The 17,978-nt window shown below is 45.2% G+C and overlaps 1 protein-coding gene across 2 annotated transcripts in view; it reads right to left on the reverse strand.

Moving 5' to 3' along the window:
• The window catches only part of LOC101689976 (transmembrane 9 superfamily member 2), an 86,565-nt gene extending 84,890 nt beyond the window's left edge, over nucleotides 1-1,675 (reverse strand). For both annotated transcript variants that reach the window (XM_045068185.1, XM_045068184.1), the window contains exon 1: nucleotides 1,327-1,675. In XM_045068185.1, the coding sequence (XP_044924120.1) occupies nucleotides 1,327-1,515 (189 nt within the window). In that variant the 5' untranslated portion in view covers nucleotides 1,516-1,675. The remainder of the gene's footprint in view (nucleotides 1-1,326) is intronic.
• Nucleotides 1,676-17,978: the final 16,303 nt, after the last annotated feature.

A 17,978-nucleotide genomic window follows, 5' to 3' on the forward strand; every position in this document is an offset into this window, starting at 1 on the left:
TTCCCACTGCTCGTTTTCCGTCTCTGTCTGTTTCACTCTTTCTCTCACTCTCTCGCTGTGTCAGATTAAAAAAAATCTTACGGGGGCGCCTGGGTGGCTCAGTGGGTTAAAGCCCTGCCTTCGGCTCAGGTCATGATCTCAGGGTTCTGGGATCAAGCCCTGCATCGGGCTCTCTGCTCGGCGGGGAGCCTGCTTCCTCCTCTCTCTCTGCCTACTTGTGATTTCTTTCTGTCAAATAAATAAATAAAATCTTTAAAAAAAAAAAAATCTTAGGGACGCCTGGGTGGCTCAGTTGGTTGGACGACTGCCTTCGGCTCAGGTCATGATCCTGGACTCCCAGGATCGAGTCCCGCATCGGGCTCCCACTGTCTCTCTCTCTCAAATAAATAAATAAAATCCTTTAAAAAAAATAAAAAATAGGGGCGCCTGGGTGGCTCAGTGGGTTAAGCCGCTGCCTTCGGTTCAGGTCATGATCTCGGGGTCCTGGGATCGAGTCCCGCATCGGGCTCTCTGCTCAGCGGGGAGCCTGCTTCCCTCTCTCTCTCTGCCTGCCTCTCCATCTACTTGTGATTTCTCTCTGTCAAATAAATAAAATCTTTAAAAAAAAAAAAAGTAAAAATAAAAAATAAAATAAAATAAAATTTAAAAAATCTTTAAAAAAAAGTGGGGGGAAGCAAGGGGGCGGGCCCAGAGGGAAAAGAAAGAGGGAGGGGTGGAGCCAGGCAAAAAGGGCGGGACCCAGAGGGAAGATTGGAGGGAAGGGGAGGGGCTAAGTGGAAGGGAGGGCAGAGCCATGCATCGGGGGCGGGGCCTAGAGGGAGGAAGGGACTTGAGGGAAGTGGGGGAGGGAGGGGCGGGGCCTAGAGGGAGGGGAAGGACTACGAGGGAAGTGGGGAAGGTAGGGGCCCAGGCACCGGGGCGGGGCCTAAAGGAGGGGAGGGGAGGGACTGCGAGGGAAGAGGAGAAGGGAGGGGCGGGGCGGGGAGGGAGGAGAAGAGGAAACGCTGAGATGAAAGGGAGGGAGCCGAGAGAAATGGGGGAAAAGGAGGAGCTTTGAGGATGGAGGAAGAGCTGAGCGGGAGCTGGGCGAACGGAGAGTAAGGGGAGGGGCCGAAAGGGAGGGAAAGAGAATCTGGGAAAAGAGTGGTCCGGATGCTCCACGTGCAAGGCTCAGAGATAGAGCCGCTGAGACACACCCACAGAAAGGGCTGTGGCGTTCTGGGTCAGAGGCGGAAGAGCTCGCGACCGTGGTTTCCCTCCTGGCGTGCCCCCTACCCCTGCCGGAAGCCTTCCCCTCACATCTCACTGCCTCCCACGGGTGCTCACCTTGCAGGTTGCAGTCTCTCGGGTCGCCTCGCAGAAGTTAACTGGAGCCAACCCGGGGAGGTAGAAGGCCGCGCTGGGGGTGGCCTGAAGCCCCAGGAACAGCCACAGCCCCAGCAGCCACCTCAGCCCGGGGAGGGCGAGCCTGAGGCGGCAAGGGTTGGTTCCCACGCGGAAACCACGAGTACTCATTTGAGGAGCCGGCTCAGGGCTCGGGGGCGCACTACAGGCGAGATCTAACCAGTGAACGGGAGAAACGGATATGATAACTCGGCTGGTGGGACTAGAACTCCAGGGAAAGCCACTTATTCCGACGAAACAGTGGCTTGGAACCCGTTGCTAGGGCTCCAGGCTACTCATATGAGCACGCGGAGTACGCATGCGTGCGGGTCCCCGCTAAGTCTTCCACACGCCCCCCCCCACCCCCGCCTTCCCCACTCTCCCACCCCCCACCCACAGCCCGGCATTTTCCCGCGGTTAGAGGTGCCTCGGGGAGCGGGGAAGGGGGGCAAGGGAGGCTGGCTGAGAGGTCTCAGCATGCAACATCACAACTAAACAGGGTGTTGTGTCCTCCCTGAGTTTGCCTCAGTCCCAAAGTAGCAGTGTTTACCCCCCCCCCCATTTTCACTTTTTCCGGCGGGGTGGTGGGACAAGAATGGGGAAGAGGGGAAATTACGGGGCCAAGCTGTCCAGTATGGTGGGTGTTAGGCGCTTGAAATGCAGCCAGTGCAAAATTGATGTTCCATAGGGCCAAGTGCACACCCAGTATCAGGGACTGCTTGGAAAAAGGAATGCAAACCTCTGCGTTTTTATATTGATTGCATGTCAAAACAATAATATTTTGGGTCAGTTGCATTGAATAAAATATTATTAAAATTAATTTCACCTGTGTTTTGTTTTGTTTTTCACAAAGATCACAAGTAGGTAGAGAGACAGGCAGGGGGGGGGGGTAATCCCAAAGTGGGGCTCAATCCCATGACCCTGAGATCATGACCTGAGCAGAAGGTAAAGGCTTAACCCACTGAGCCACCCAGGCATCCCTCACCTATTTCTTTCTAAAGTATGATTGCTAGGGGCTCCTGGCTGGCTCAGTCCATAGAGAATGGGCCTCTTGATCTCAGAGTTCATGAGTTCAAATCCCATGTTGGGCATGGAATCTACTTTAAAATAAATTTAAAAAAAATAAATTGTGGCTGCTAAAACATTTAAAATGACATGTTGCTCATGTTATATTTCTTTTTTTATTCATTAAAGCACTCTTAATATAAATAAATTCTGCGGAAATAATACAGCAAAACAAAGCCATGCACTGATACAAATTAACCAGTTCAGCTACTCGATATTTTTATGTTGTCTGTGATGATACATGGATTGCTCAATGTGTAATAAATTCTGGCATCATTCCTACCTGGGAGAGACAACTTTTATTTTACATTGATGACTTAAGTAGAATACGTTTATTATATTGTGATTCAATGGTAATCTGAAAAACCTTTAAAATCACCTTAAGAAAAAAAAAGCACAAAAAGAAAGAAAGAAAAGAAAACCATAATAATCACATCCTAGAGACTGTCAGGTGAACTTATCCTAAATATGTTCTTTGGCGTATTGTCGACACACAATATCACATCAATTTCAGGTGTACAACATAGTGATTCCACAAGTTCACTGACATTCCATTTCTGTTGGACAGCTCCTGTCTGGGGGAGGAGGGTGGCAGGGGCAAAGATGAAACAAGAGGGAGGGAGAGGGAAGTGTTGCTCTCAGTCTTTGAAAGAAAGTTCTCCCTCGCTTAGCTCCAGGGATCTTATTTTTCGACCTCTGTAGGAATCCTTGTAGCCCTCACCTTCTGCTCCTTGTGCTGTCCTATAATGCAAAGTGCTTGTATTTGGACCTAGACAGTAGTGTAGGCATCATACAACAAAGACAGCAGAAGAGCTGGTCATTTTTCCTTCTTGTCTGTCAAGAGCTTTGGAGAACAAGAGGTCACTTGTGTACGCTGAGACCAGTGCACCTCGCCATTCTGTCCAAGTTCCCTCGCTCTGAGAGGTCTGCATCCTCTGTTGATTGGCAGCCTGCGATTCCAGGCGGAACAAAGGCAGCGAACCGGCGGTTAGCAGAGGCCTGTAGAATTTAGTGACTTAACTCCTGGATCAGAGAGGCAGGAAAAGTGGCAGGAGAAAATGTACCAATGATCAGAATTCCGAGCGTTGCGAGGGCAGGGAGAACGAACTTGACCACGCGGACTGGAGAGGCCCTTGTAAAGATTTGGAGAAGGGGATAAGGTCATCAGAAGGGGCACCACTTTTGTGAGGAGGAACAGGAAAGAGCAGTAGAGCCTTCACGAATCGAAGCAACCAGAGTTTGAATAAAACTCTTGCGTTTTGCCACTATGTTACCACCCTTCTCTGGTCAGTCTTTGGCTGAAAAATTGTACGTGTTAAAATAAACGGGATGCTCGGCCAGCCTTTGAGGCCTGGGCCGGGACGTCTAGCGGCTGAGCTAGGGCCCCGCGGGCCAGGACTGCAGCGGGGACAGGGTGTCCTACTGACCCAGCCGGGGCGGCCCACCGAGTGCGGGGAACATGCTCGACGAGGCTACCCGGGGCTGGTGTGTCACCCAAGTCGCCTACAGGAGACCGGCCCCAGCCCCTCCGGAGACCGACGAGCTGGAAAGAGCAGCCGTCAGCCTGTTTGCGAGCCTTTTGGCCCCGGCCCGGTCCTCATCTACCGTTCAAACTGGGGCTTTGACGTCTTCCATAAAAGCTGCCGTGATGTGTCTGTTAAACTCAAGACGTAAAGCATCACCGAGGGCTACGTCCCCATTCTCAGCAATAAGACACAGCCCTCCCGGTGTCCCCACTGTGTGATTGTCACCAGCTCTATCCACCTGAAGGGGGGGGGGCTCGTTCTGGTGGATTCTCTGTGCTGCCTGTGCTCCAGGAAGCCATTCACTAGGCAGGCCTGGCTTTGCTCGGCACCAAGGCTCCCCCTCCCCCATGCGCCAATTTGAAGACCTCTTCCAGAGTGAAGCCTGAGGGCCACCTGTAACTAGACACAGCTTTATTTATTCCTTTCCAGTTCCTATGCCTCTCATTTCTTGTTCTCCCCTTGTTCACTAAATAGGGTTTCCAATAGGATATTGAATAGAAGTGCGAGCAGACATCCTTACCTGTTCTCCATCCCAAGGGGAAAGCAGTATGATACAGCTATAGGCTTTTTTTTTTTTTTTAATTTTTTTTTTTTTTTTTTTTGACAGAGAGAGATCACAAGTAGGCAGAGAGGCTGGCAGAGAGAGAGAGAGGAGGAAGCAGGCTCCCTGCCAAGCAGAGAGCCCGATGCGGGACTCGATCCTAAGACCCCGAGATCATGACCTGAACCAAAGGCAGCGGCTTAACCCACTGAGCCACCCAGGTGCCCCAATAGGCTTTTTTTTTTAAGATTTTATTTATTTATTTGACAGAGAGCACAAGCATACAAGCAGGGGGAGCGGCAGGCAGAGAGAGGGGGAGAGGCAGGCTCCCCACTGAGCAAGGAGCCTGCATAGGGGCTCAATCCCAGGACTCTTGGATCATGACATGAACAGATGACAGATGCTTAACCGACTGAGCCACACAGGTACCCCCCCTCCCAGCTACAGGCGTTTTATACTTGTTCTTTATCAAGTTAAGGAAGTTCTTTTCTCTTCCTAGTTTGTTGGAAATTTTTACCATGATGCAATATTGAATTTTATTCAATTTTTTGGCAGTGTTTCTTAGTAAGACTATTAATATGATGCATTACATTGACATTTAAATGTTGAATCAGTAATGTATTTTCAGAATAAACCCCACTTGGTTGGATGATTTGTAAAAAGAAAAAAGGCAACAACAAAACAAATAGGGGTGTGTTTTGGTATAGAATGCAAAATTTGCAAGGCTTTTAAAAGATAAAATTCAGGGGCACCTGGGTGGCTCAGTGGGTTAAAAGATAAAATTCAAGGGGCACCTGGATGGCTCAGTTGGTTGGGCAGCTGCCTTTGGTTCAGGTGATGATCTGAGGGTCACGAGATAGAACCCCACATTGGGCTCCCTGATCGATGGGGAGTCTGTTTCTCGCTCTCCCTCTGCTGCTCCCCCTGCTTGTGCTCTCTTACTCCTGCACTCTCTCTCAAGTAAATAAGTTTTTTTTTTTTTTTTTAATTAAAAGATAGGGGCACCTGGGTGGCTCAGTGGGTTAAAGCCTCTGCCTTCAGGTTGGGTCATGATCCCAGGGTCCTGGGATGGAGCTGTGCAGGCTCTCTGCTCAGCAAGGAGCCTGCTTCCTTCTCTCTCTGCCTGCCCCTCTGCCTACTTGTGATCTCTGTCAAATAAATAAATAAAATATTTTTTAAAAATTAAAAGGTAAAAGATAAAATTCAAGAGAGAGAGGCAAACCAAGAGACAGAGACTTAACTATAGAGAACAAACTGATGGTTATAAGAAGGTAAGTCGTGGTTGGGGGGAAACAGGTGCTAGGGTTTAAGGAGGCCACTTGTGATGAGCACCTGGTGGTGTATGGAAGTGTTGAATCACTATATTGTACACCTGCAACTCATATTACACTCTGTTAACTAATTGGAATTAAAATTAAAACTTAAAAAAAAGATAAAATTCAAAGAAATTAATTTCTTAATGTAGGCTATGCCCCAAACTCCAGGGAGACATGGGTTTTCCCTTCTGTGCCATTAGGAGTATTTTAGTGGAGAGTGAAGAATACATTATTCATTTTATTTGCTTACTTTTCTCTCACGCTCTGCTGAAAGTAAGCTCCTTAAGCACAGGATCCTTTTTTTGTCTTCATGTTCCTAGCACAGACCCAGGCACTTGGTAAGAGCACGTGGAAGAAGAAAACTTTGTCTCTACCCTTCAAGGTTCTTTTGACTGGTCTAGGAATTACACGGACATAAGACAGATTAACAGGAGAAAAATCTAATTTAATTACGTACATATAGGGAATCCACCAAAAAAAAAAAAACAAAAACAAGAGATTTCAAAAACAGGAGAAAATGATGTTTGTGCTATTCTGGACTAAGGAGAAGGGAGTAGGGGTCTGAGGCTTCAAAAGGAAGGCAGACAATTCACAAGGAATTGGGAAAGAGCAAATATTTTGTGAACATATGTTTGCCAGGCTGTACAGAAACAATGGGACACAGAAAAAAATTTTAATCGACTTTGGTAAGTTCCCATCTGTCTACCACACCTAAATTATGCTATACTATAGTTGTCTGTCACTATAGCTCCCTTTCTAGAACAGGACCTCTGTCTGGATTCTTTGGGGGTGAGGGGGGGTACACAGGGAGAGGGAGAATCTTAAGCAGGCTCCATGCCTAGATGCAGAGCCCAACACCCAGGGCTCTATCTCAGGCTCCTGAGACCATGACCTGAGCCAAAATCAAGAGGTAGATGCTTGGGGCGCCTGGATGGCTCAGTGCATTGGGCCTCTGCCTTCGGCTCAGGTCATGATCTCGAGGTCCTGGGATTAAGCCCCACATCGGGCTCTCCAGTCAGCGGGGAGCCTGCCTCTCCCTCTCTCTCTGCCTGCCTCTCTGCCTACTTGTGATCTATGTCTGTCAAATAAATAAATAAAATCTTAGGAAAAGAATAAATGAAACAAGATGGGATCGGGAGGGAGACAAACCATAAGTGACTCTTAATCTCACAAAACAAACCGAGGGTTGCAGGGGGGAGGGGGGATCAGGAGAGGGGGTTGGGGTTATGGACATTGGGGAGGGTATGTGCTATGGTGAGTGCTGCAAAATGTGTAAACCTGGCGATTCACAGACCTGTACCCCTGGGGATAAAAATACATTATATGTTTATTTAAAAAATAAAATTTAAATTAAAATAAATAAAATCTTAAAAAAAAAAGAGTCAGATGCTTAACTGACTGAGCCATCTAAGCACCCCAAGATTCTCTTAGGCACTTAAGGGGAAAATAAAAGAAGAAAAACTTCCTAGGGTTCCTGGCTGCCTCAGATGGAGGAGTCTGCAACTCTTGATCTCAGGGTCCTGAGTTCAAGCTCCACATTTGGAGTAGAGATTACTTAAATAAATATATAAACCGGAAAAAAAAAGAAGAAGAAAAGAAACAGGGGCGCCTGGGTGGCTCAGTGGGTTAAAGCCTCTGCCTTCAGCTCGGGTCATGATCCCACAGTCCTGGGATCGAGCCCCACATGGGGTTCTCGGCTCAGCAGGGAGCCTGCTTCCTCCCCTCTCTCTCTGCCTGCCTCTCTGCCTATTTGTGATCTCTGTCTGTCAAATAAATAAATATCTTTTAAAAAAAGAAGAAGAAGAAAAGAAACATTTCCCTAGTCTTCTATTTCTTAATAATCAGCCTAGGGGGAAAAAAAATAATAATCAGCCTAGGGAGGCCTGGCTGGCTCAGTCGGACTCTTGATCTCAGGCTCAGTGAGTTCAAGCCCCATGTTGAGCACAGAGATTATTAAAATAAATAAAACTTAGGAAAAGTTTTAGAAAAGAAAAGCAAAAAGAATCAGACTAAAATAATCCATATGGCAAGAGACTCACTTGTGGGTGTCAAATTTTGCCACCAACAAGCACAATGCATTGATTCAGAATAAATGAAAAGATGGAAGAATGAATACCATGTAACTTACACTGTCTCTGGGAATTTGTATATATTTTACTTCATTTAGGAGTCAAAAGAGGATGCAATCAATGGGAGTAAGTGTAGATAACCAGGATAATCCCACTTTTTTTTTACAGCAGTAGAATCTGCATAGCTCCTGCCCATCCATCTTGCCCCTGGTAGACAGGGTAGTCATTTTATGTGAGATAACTGAGGCCACGGGTAGCTAGTTTGCTTGTCCAAGTTCACACTGTAATAGAGGACCAAGTCAAAGGAAGGAAGCAGATCCCCTGATATCTAATTTAGTTCTGAAATATAATGGAATTAAGAGGAAGTGCCAGGGGCGCCTGGGTGGCTCAGATGGTTAAGCTTCTGCCTTTGGCTCAGGTCATGATCTCACAGTCTGGAAATCAAGCCCCTGCTCAGTGGGGAGTCTGCTTCTCCCTCTTCCCCTACCCCTCACCCCTGCTGGTGCTCTCTCTGTCTTTCTGTCTCTCTCTCAAATAAATACACAACATCTTATTAAAAATAATAGAAGGAAGGACCAAGTGGTAATAAAAAAGAAATACACTCATTTTATGGAGCTGGAAATTCGACAGCAACATCAGCTATGAAACATGCAAGTAAAAGCTTGAGTGAAGCATATGAACCTGAAGTTGGGAGCTCTCTTGGGCAGGGGTGCACAGACAGATTCAACCATGAAATTCGTGATACACAACGTCACTCAAACGACTTTGGGAGAGGAGAGAAACACAAAGAATGTCACTTCACAGAAATGGGTACTTCAGGGGCGCCTGGGTGGCTCAGTGGGTTAAGCCTCTGCCTTCTGCTCAGGTCATGATCTCAGGGTCCCGGGATCGGGTCCCGCATGATCAGGGTCTCCGCTCAGCAGGGAGCCTGCTCCCCGCCACCCCCCCATCATCTGTCTCTCTTGTGATCTCTCTCTCTCTCTCTGTCTGTCAAATAAATAAAAAAATAAAATCTTAAAAAAATAAAAGTGGGTACTTCGGCCTGCACTAAAGACACTGCATAAAATGGACGAATATAGTGACTAGGTCTTTAATAGTTCCTTTTTTCCCTGGATTCTAACTATTTCGAGTTAAAGATATCCATGTGACAGTTCCCATCCTCTTTCCAGGTCTCTCTGGCATATATATACCCAAATTAAGGAGTGGAACAAGGAATACTGTGGTCCAGTGAAATCATGCTCTATTTAAGCCATGTTTCTAAATCAGCATATTGGGACATCAAAAAAAAAAAAAAAGAACTAATGTGCCACAGTAGGCAAGGGTGCCAACTCCAGGGGCTAAATCATACCTTTCATAGTGTGCTGACAGGGCTGGTCTAGCTTATCCCTGGGGCCTCCTGCCTTTACTCACTTTTCCTTCCCAGTTTCCCCCAAACCTAGATAGGTTTCTTTCATACTGGTAGTGTAAATCTCATCATCTCATACCATCCCTTAAAATCCTTTTCTGCACAGGGGGGACTAGCCAGCTCAGTTGGTAGAGCATCCCACTGTTGGTCTCAGGGTCATGAGTTCAAGTCCCACACTGACTATAGAGATTACCTCCAGAAAAAATTAAAATTTAAAAATCCTTTGCTAGGGACGTCTGGGTGGCTCAGTTGGTTAAGCAGCTGCCTTCGGCTCAGGTCATGATCCCAGGGTCCTGGGATCAAGTCCCACATCGGGCTCCTTGCTCAGCAGGGAGCCTGCTTCTCCCTCTGCCTCTGCCTGCTTCTCTGTCTGCCTGTGCTCACTCACTCTCTCTCCCTCTGTCTCTGACAAATAAATTTTTTAAAAAATCTTAAAAAAATAAAAAAATAAAATAAAAATCCTTTGCTAGCGCCAGGGTGGCTCATTTGGTGAAGTGTCTGCCTTTGGCTCAAGTCACGATCCCAGGGTTCTGGGATGGAACCCAGCATTGGGCTCCCTGCTTGGCAGGGAGCCTGCTTTTCCCTCTCCCTCCCACTCCCGTGCTCTCTTGCTCTCTCCCTCTCTCTCAAGTAAATAAATAAAATCTTTAAAATAAATTTAAAAAATAATTCTTTACTGCACAAATCAGTGTAATGTGGGGGGCCTAGACTGGATGCTGGCACAGAAAAAGGACACTAGTGAGAATACTGATGAAAGCCAAATAGAGTCTTAGTTTGCTTAATACCATTGAACGGATGTTTATTTCTTCCTTTGATCATTGTACCACAGTTACGTAAGATGTTCACATTAAGTGAAGCTCAGAGAAGGGTATATGAGACCTCTGTGTACTATTTTGGCAACACTTCTGTAAATCTAGAATTATCTAAAGTAAAAAACTGAAAAACTCTCCTACTGGCTCTCCATTGCCCAAGGGGTTAAGTTCAAATTTTGCTTAGCAAGTTTGCTCCCCCTAACCCCCAGCCCCCAACACACACCTCTCCAGCATCAGCCTTCCGGTGTGGATGGGGGTCTGCTCCCACAGTCACTCTGATCGTGCTCTAGAGAATGACTTTTAGTTACGTGAAGAGCCCATTCTCTCTAGCCTCTGAACAAATGGATCCTTGCTATTCCTGGGTCAAGTACACTCTGCTGACGCTCACCTGCTCTCCCATCTCTGGCTTGGCTGAAATCTTGATCCTGTATTTCAGCTCATAATCTGGAAGCTGCTTTTCCCAGGATATGTTCCCTGACAAACCCCCACACTACACATATCCCACCCATATACATGACACCCACATAGAGAGTTGGATCAAGTGTCCCTTGTATGTATTTCTGCTGTACTCTATGTATTACTTCTGATTTGTTACTTTCACACTGTTTTGCAGTCCTGTCTGCCCTCTTGCCCCCCCCCACCCCCGGGGTCAATTGTGAACTCTGGATCTTCCCCTTCTATCCACACCTACCACTTTCCTGGTATAGCAAAAGGCCATTAACGGAGATTGACCTCACGGGTTTAACACTTTGAAGGTTAAGCTTCCCATTTGAGTAATGATTCTTGTAATTCATATACTCTGATAGGGTGAACAGGAAGAGTTTTAGTTTTTCCCTCTGTACTACAGAGTTTCTGGCTGACAATCATATTTTTGCACCAATATCAACTTGTTACCAAGGGATATGTAGATCCCCGTATTACAGAAATCATTGCAAAATGATGACCACAGGGGCGCCTGGGTGGCTCAGTGGGTTAAGCCGCTGCCTTCGGCTCAGGTCATGATCTCGAGGTCCTGGGATCGAGTCCCGCATCGGGCTCTCTGCTCTGCAGGGAGCCTGCTTCCTCCTCTCTCTCTCTGTCTGCCTCTCTGCCTACTTGTGATCTCTCTCTGTCAAATAAATAAATAAAATCTTTAAAAAAAAATGATGACCACAGTAAATCTAGTTAACACCCATCACCATACATAGTTATCTTTTTCCCCTTTTCTTTCTTCTTTCTTTTTCTTTATTTTTTAAAAGATTTTATTTTTAAGTAATCTCCACATCCAACATGGGGCTCAAACTCACAACCCCGAGATCAAGAGCCTATCAGGCCCCTCGCAAAAAAAAATTTTTTTAAGATGAAAACGTTTAAGATTTACTCTCTTAGCAACTTTCAAGTATACAATACAGTATGAACTATAGTTAATATGCCCTCTGTATTTATGAACTCGGCTTTTTGTCATTGCATTTTTGGGGGTGTTTTTGTGTGTGTGTGTGTGTTTTGTTTTGTTTTGCTTTGCATTCCACATGTAAGTGAGATGGTTGTCTTTCCTGTCTGACTTACTTCACTTAGCATCATGGCAAGAATTCCTTCTTTATTAAGGCTAAATAATGTTCTGTTTTATATATTACACCACATTTCCTTTATCCATTCGTCCATTGATGGATATTTGGGTTGCTTTCGCATCTTGGCTATTGTAAATAACACTTCAGTGAACATCAGAGAGGGGTTATATCTTTTCAAATTAGTGTTTTCGTTTCCTTTGGATAAACACCTAGAAACGGAATTGCTAGATCATATGGTCGTTCTATTTTTAATTTTTTGAGGGGCCTCTGCACTGTTTTCCATGGCTGCACCAATTTACAACCCCACTAACAGTACACAAGGGTTCCCTTTTCTCCATATTCTTGCCCACCCTTATTATTTCTTGTCTTTTTGATAGTAGCCATTCTAACAGGTGTAAGATGGTATCTCATTTGGTTTTGATTTGTATTTCCCTGATGATGAGTGATACTGAATATCTTTTCATGTGTCTGCTGTCTATTTGTGTATCTTCTTTGGAAAATATCTGTTCAAATCCTCTGCCCATTTTTATTTTTATTTTTTTTAAATAAAATTTTATTTATTTGGGAGAGAATGCACACACAGGGGGGAGGGGGAAGCAGAGGTAGAGGAAAAGAAGATTCTCCACTGAGCAGGGAGCCCAGATGCTGGGCTCAATCCCGAGGGGACCCTCAAGTCATGACCTGAGCTGAAGGCAGACACTTAACTGACTGAGCCACCCAGGTGTCCCTCCTCCGCCCATTTTTAATCAGATTAATTTGTGTGATTTTGTTTGTTATTAAGTTGCATGAGTTCTTTATATATTTTGAATATTAGCCCATTATCATATATATGATTCACAAATATTTTCTCTCATTCAGTAGGTTTCCTTTTCATTTTGTTGGTGCTTTTTTTGTTTGTCTGTTTGTTTTGTTTGCTGTGCAGAAACATTTTAGTTTGATTGAGTCCTATTTATTTATTTTTGCTTTTGTTGCCTTTGTTCCTTGTTATACCCGAGTTTTCTCGTGTCCGAGAGACCACCAAGGAGCCAACACCGATGCAATCACATGAGGGTTTATTCAACAAGCTTAAGCTTGGGCCCAAGTATACCCGACACAGAAGAGTAGGGACTTGGACCTTGAGCTTAGTTAAGGCAGGGGTATTTATGGGTTCCAGTTACTAAAGCAGGGTGGGGGTTTCTGGAACCAAAGCAGGGTGGGGCTTCCTGTTACTAAAAAAGGGTGGGGGGTCTCTGAAACCAAAGCAGAGTGGGGGTCCTTAGAACTAAAGTAAAGTGGGGAAAAGTTCAGGCCTTGGGCACAGGGGTCTGAGATGGCTGCTGGAGCTAAATGGCTGTACTTATGCTAAGGCTAAACCTGAGATGGGATGGCCTTAATTTTTCTCGGCCTCCACATTTCTCATGTCAGATCCAAAAAATCATTACCAAGACCAACACCAAGAAGCTTACTACCTATGTTTTCTTCTAGGAGTTTCATGATTTCAGATCTTACACTCAGATCCATTTTGAGTTTATTTTTATGCATGATGTAAACTAGTGATCCACTTTTATTCTTTTGTATCTGGCTGTTCAGTTTTCCCAACACCATTTACTGAAAACACTGTCTTTTTCTCATTCTATGTTCTTGGCTCCCTTGTCATAAATTAATTGACCACATATATTTGGGTTCATTTCTGGGCTATTTTGTTCCCTTGATCTAAGTGTCTGTTTTTTATGCCACTACTATACTGTTTTGATTACTGCAGCTCTGTAGTATAGTTTGAAATCAGGGAGCATGAGGCCACAAGTTTTGTTCTTTCTCAAGATTGCTTTGGCTATGGGGGCACCTGGGTGGCTCAGTTGATTAAGCATCTGCCTTCAGCTCAGGTCACGATCTCAGGTCCTGAGATGGAGCCCCTGCTTAGCAGGGAGCCTCTATCTCCCTCTCTCTCTGCAGCTCCCCCTGCTTGTGCTCTCTCTCAAACAAATAAATAAAACCTTAAAAAAAATTATTCTGCAGGCAATATATGTTTTTAAAAAAAGATTGCTATTCTGGGTCTCTAATGGTTTCATACAAATATTAGGATTGTTTGTTCTATTGTCAGGTGGTTCTAGAAAAAAAACCTTATATTCTCTAAAACAAAAGGGAGCAGTGAGAAGGGTGGTATTGTTTTTCATTTTGGCCCATCTCCTTAATGCCTGGCTTCATAGAAGATAGCCAGATTCTCCTACTTGCTTCTGCATTCAATTTGTGGTGATATCACAGGTCACACAGCCTCAGGACTACCGCATATTTGGAATTAGTATGCAATTTTTCATCTTGGGAACGCACTGGATGTGTCTCTGGATCCTTCCAGAGTTCTCGAACCAAACTTTGAGAACCTCTTGACTAGAGCATTAACCTAGTGTTAACTGTGGACATAATGAGATATTTAGGAGTTAAAACTGATAGGATTTGGTGATGGATGGGTGATACTGCGGGCTGAGGCAGAGGGAAGGGTCATGCTGATTCACAGGCTGCTGATATGCACAAGGGGCTGGGTGGTGAAGCCATGGCATTGGGAGAGGACCAGGTTTAGGGTGACAGAGAGAGAGAGAGATCAGGAGGGGTTTTTGGAACTGTTAAACCTGAGGAGACCCTGAGAGTTACAGATGGAGATTAATTTTTTTCATTTAAATTCAATTTAGTCAACATATATTGTATTGCTCGTTTCAAGGGTAGAATTTAGTGAGTCGTCAGTTGCCTATAACACCCAGCTCATCACATCACATATCTTCCTTATGCCCATCCCCCAGTGACCCCTTCCCCCACCCCCACCCCTCCAGCATCCCTGTCTGTTCTCTAGAGTTAAAAGTCTCCTATGGTTTGTCTCCTTCTCTGTTTTTTATCTTACTTTATTTTTCCTTTCCTTCCCCATGTTCGTCTGTTTTGTTTCTTAAATTCCACCTATCAGTGAGATCATAGGATAATTGTCTTTCTCTGATTGACTTATTTCCCTCAGCATAATACCCTCTAGTTCCACCCTTGTTGTTGCAAATGGCAAGATTTCACAAATGGAGATTTCAAGCAGGAATATATAGCTCTGGAAAGGAGACATAAATTTGGGAATTGATGGCTTATGATAGAAGAAATTACATACAAGATGAGTACAGGAAGAGAGCAGAGGAGGGTCTAGGGCCAGTCTTTGAAAAATGTCAACAGTTTGTAGTCTGGTAGAACGCGATAAACTACAGTTGCTAGAGAAGAAGCAGGTGGAGAGGTAGGTGGAAAACCAGAACTATGTGATGTTCGATCTAAAAGGGCTTGAAAGCCAAAGGAAGACAGCCCTTCAAGGAGAAAGTGCTCAAGAACCAAAAAACAACAAAACAAAACAAAACAAAAAAACAAGTAAAATAGCAGACATTTAATCTATCTGATTTGGTGACACAGATGTTGTTGGTGACATGAGAGAGAACTATCTGAGGGAAAATTATCAGGAGAAAAGCCAGATTGGAACAGATTGAGCATTGAGTTACAGGTGATGAAATGAAGGTAGTTAGGGGCGCCTGGGTGGCCCAGTGGGTTAAAGCCTCTGCCTTCAGGTCCGGTCATGGTCCCAGGGTCCCTAGGTCCTGCGCTTGAGAGTCGGGCTCTCTGCTCGGCAGGGAGCCTGTTCCCCCTGCTGTCTACCTGACTCTCTGCCTACTTGTGTTCTCTGTCAAGTGAAGAAATAAACTCTTTTAAACAAAAGAAATGAAGGTAGTTGGTATAGACAACGTTCTTTTATTTGATTAACTTTTAATTGCATAAGTAATATAGAAATATGTTTCTCCTTTATAAAAATTAGAATGTTCAGGGGCGCCTGGGTGACTCAGTTGATTAAGTGTCTGCCTTAGGCTCTGGTCATGATCTCAGGGTCCTGGGATGGAGTCCTGCATCCAGCTCCCTGCTCAGCAGGGGGTCTGCTTCTCCCACTCCCCTGGTTTGTGCTCTCTGTAGCTTGCTCTCTCTCTCTCTCTCAAATAAATAAACGAACCCCCTTTTTTTTTTTTAAAGATTTTATCCATTCATTTGGCACAGAGAGCTCACAAACAGGCAGAGAGGCAGGCAGAGAAAGAGGAGGAAGCAGGCTCCCCGCTGAGCAGAGAGCCCGATGCGGGGCTCGATCCCAGGACCCTGAGATCATGACCTGAGCTGAAAGCAGAGGCTTTAACCCACTGAGCCACCCAGGTGCCCCAATAAACGAATCCTTTTTTAAAAAAGAATATTAAATCTCCTTTCCTTAAATTGTCCTTTATTTATTTATTTTAAAGATTATTTATTTATTTATTTGACAGAGAGAGAGAGATCACAAGTAGGCATAGAGGCAGGCAGAGAGAGAGAGGAGGAAGCAGGCTCCCTGCTGAGCAGAGAGCCCGATGCGGGACTCGATCCCAGGACCCTGAGATCATGACCTGAGCCGAAGGCAGCGGCTTAACCCACTGAGCCACCCAGCTGCCCCCAAATTGTCCTTTATTTAAAAAAAAAAAAAAAGAGCATTACAGAGAAGACTAAAGTCCTCTGACCACTGCCATCAATCGTGGAGTTCTCACTTTCTGGAGGTAACCATTATTATTTCCTGGCCTTTTCCATGTAGTAACATGTAGTATTGTCTATAGTATAATTTTACATATGTACATGCATATACACATATGCATATACTGAGGCATATTTTACATATACCTATTTTCCATATAGTATAACATTACGTATAAAGTAATGTACTTTAGTGTTTTAACAGATGTGCTACGGATGTCACGTACTAGGAGAACATCAGTATTTATTCAACATTCCTCTACTGATAGTTACTGAAGTTGTTTCCACTTTTGTCCCTAGTTGCTAACAATCCTGCGCGCACACACACACACACACACACAAATCTGCTTTATACACACTGGCCTGGGCAGGGAAGGCGACAAGAAGGGGAGGGCTCACTGAAGTTTTCATAGACACCACTTGTCCTTCTGATATTTTCACAGATACTACCAAACTGCCCTCCCAGATGGCTGTTCCAGGTTTTCTTCCCACCGGCAGTGGGAGTCTCACAAAAAGTACTAATGACCCACTGTCCCACACTTTACTCAACTCTTTTGAGATGTTTGGTTGTGGAGGGGAGGAAAACTAGCAAGTGGTAGCCAGAAGGGGATAAAAGACTGAGTTAGGGGAGGTTCTTTTCTTTTTTAAAAAATTTATGTATTTATTTATTTATTTATTTTTGTAGGTAAGCTTTACACGCAACTTTGGGGCTTTGAACTCACAACCCTGAGATCAGGAGTCAAATTCTCCCGTGACTGAGCCAGGCAGGCACCCCAGAGGGGGTTTTATTTCTCTCTTTTTAAAGATTGTATGTACTTATTGAAGAGAGAGGGAGAGTCAGAGAAATCACAGAGGGAGAGGGAGAAGCAGATTCCCCACTGAGCAGGGAACCGGATCAGGGATTTGATCCCAGAATCCCGAGATCATGACCTGAGCCAAAGGCAGAGGCTTAACCAACTGAGCCACCCAGGTGCTCCCGCAGGGGGTTTTCTACATGAGAAAGGCTTGTGCATGTTTTGATGTGCTGGAGAAAGTTTCAGTTGAGCAGTGGTTGAATATATACAAGAAAAGAATTAATGACATAAAATTCCCAAGAAAGCAGGGGAGGTCACTGTCCAAAACACAGGTAGAAGAACTGGCCTTAAATGAGAAGAGCCATTAATCTTCCATTACATCGGTTCCCCAACTTGGTTGTGCAGCAGAGTTTCCTGGAGAGCTTGTCAAAGCACAGATTGCTGTCCCTTCTTCCACCAGAGTTTGGGATTCTGTAGGTCTCAAGGCAGAGTCTGCAAATGTGCATTTCTAACAAGTTCCCAGGCCCTGTCCATGCTGCTGTTTGGGGATGGAGGCTAACTACACTGGGGGAGCCACTGTCCTACCTGCAGGAGGAGAGGAAGGCAGGATGGGTAGCGATATGGAGATTCGCATGGTTTGGTAACCAGAAGATGAGAGATTACCCATCCACGGCCTTCTATATGTCTATGAAATAAGAGTTGAAGTCAAATATTGGGGCGCCTGGGGGCGCCTGGGTGGCTCAGTGGGTTAAAGCCTCTGCCTTCGGCTCAGGTCATGATCTCAGAGTCCTGGGATCAAGCCCCGCATCAGCCCTCTGCTCAGCAGGGAGCCTGCTTCCTCCTCTCTCTCTCTCTGCCTGCCTCTCTGCCTACTTGGGGTCTCTGTCTGTCAAATAAATAAATAAGATGTTTAAAAAGAAAATATTGGGGCACCTGGATGGCTCAGTCGCTTGAGCGACCCTCTCTCAGTCATGATTGTAATGCCGAGTG

This window comes from Mustela putorius, unplaced genomic scaffold (genome assembly GCF_011764305.1).
Source record: "Mustela putorius furo isolate JIRA1106 unplaced genomic scaffold, ASM1176430v1.1 tig00003899_pilon_pilon_pilon, whole genome shotgun sequence".
NCBI classification, from domain to species: Eukaryota; Metazoa; Chordata; class Mammalia; order Carnivora; family Mustelidae; genus Mustela; species Mustela putorius.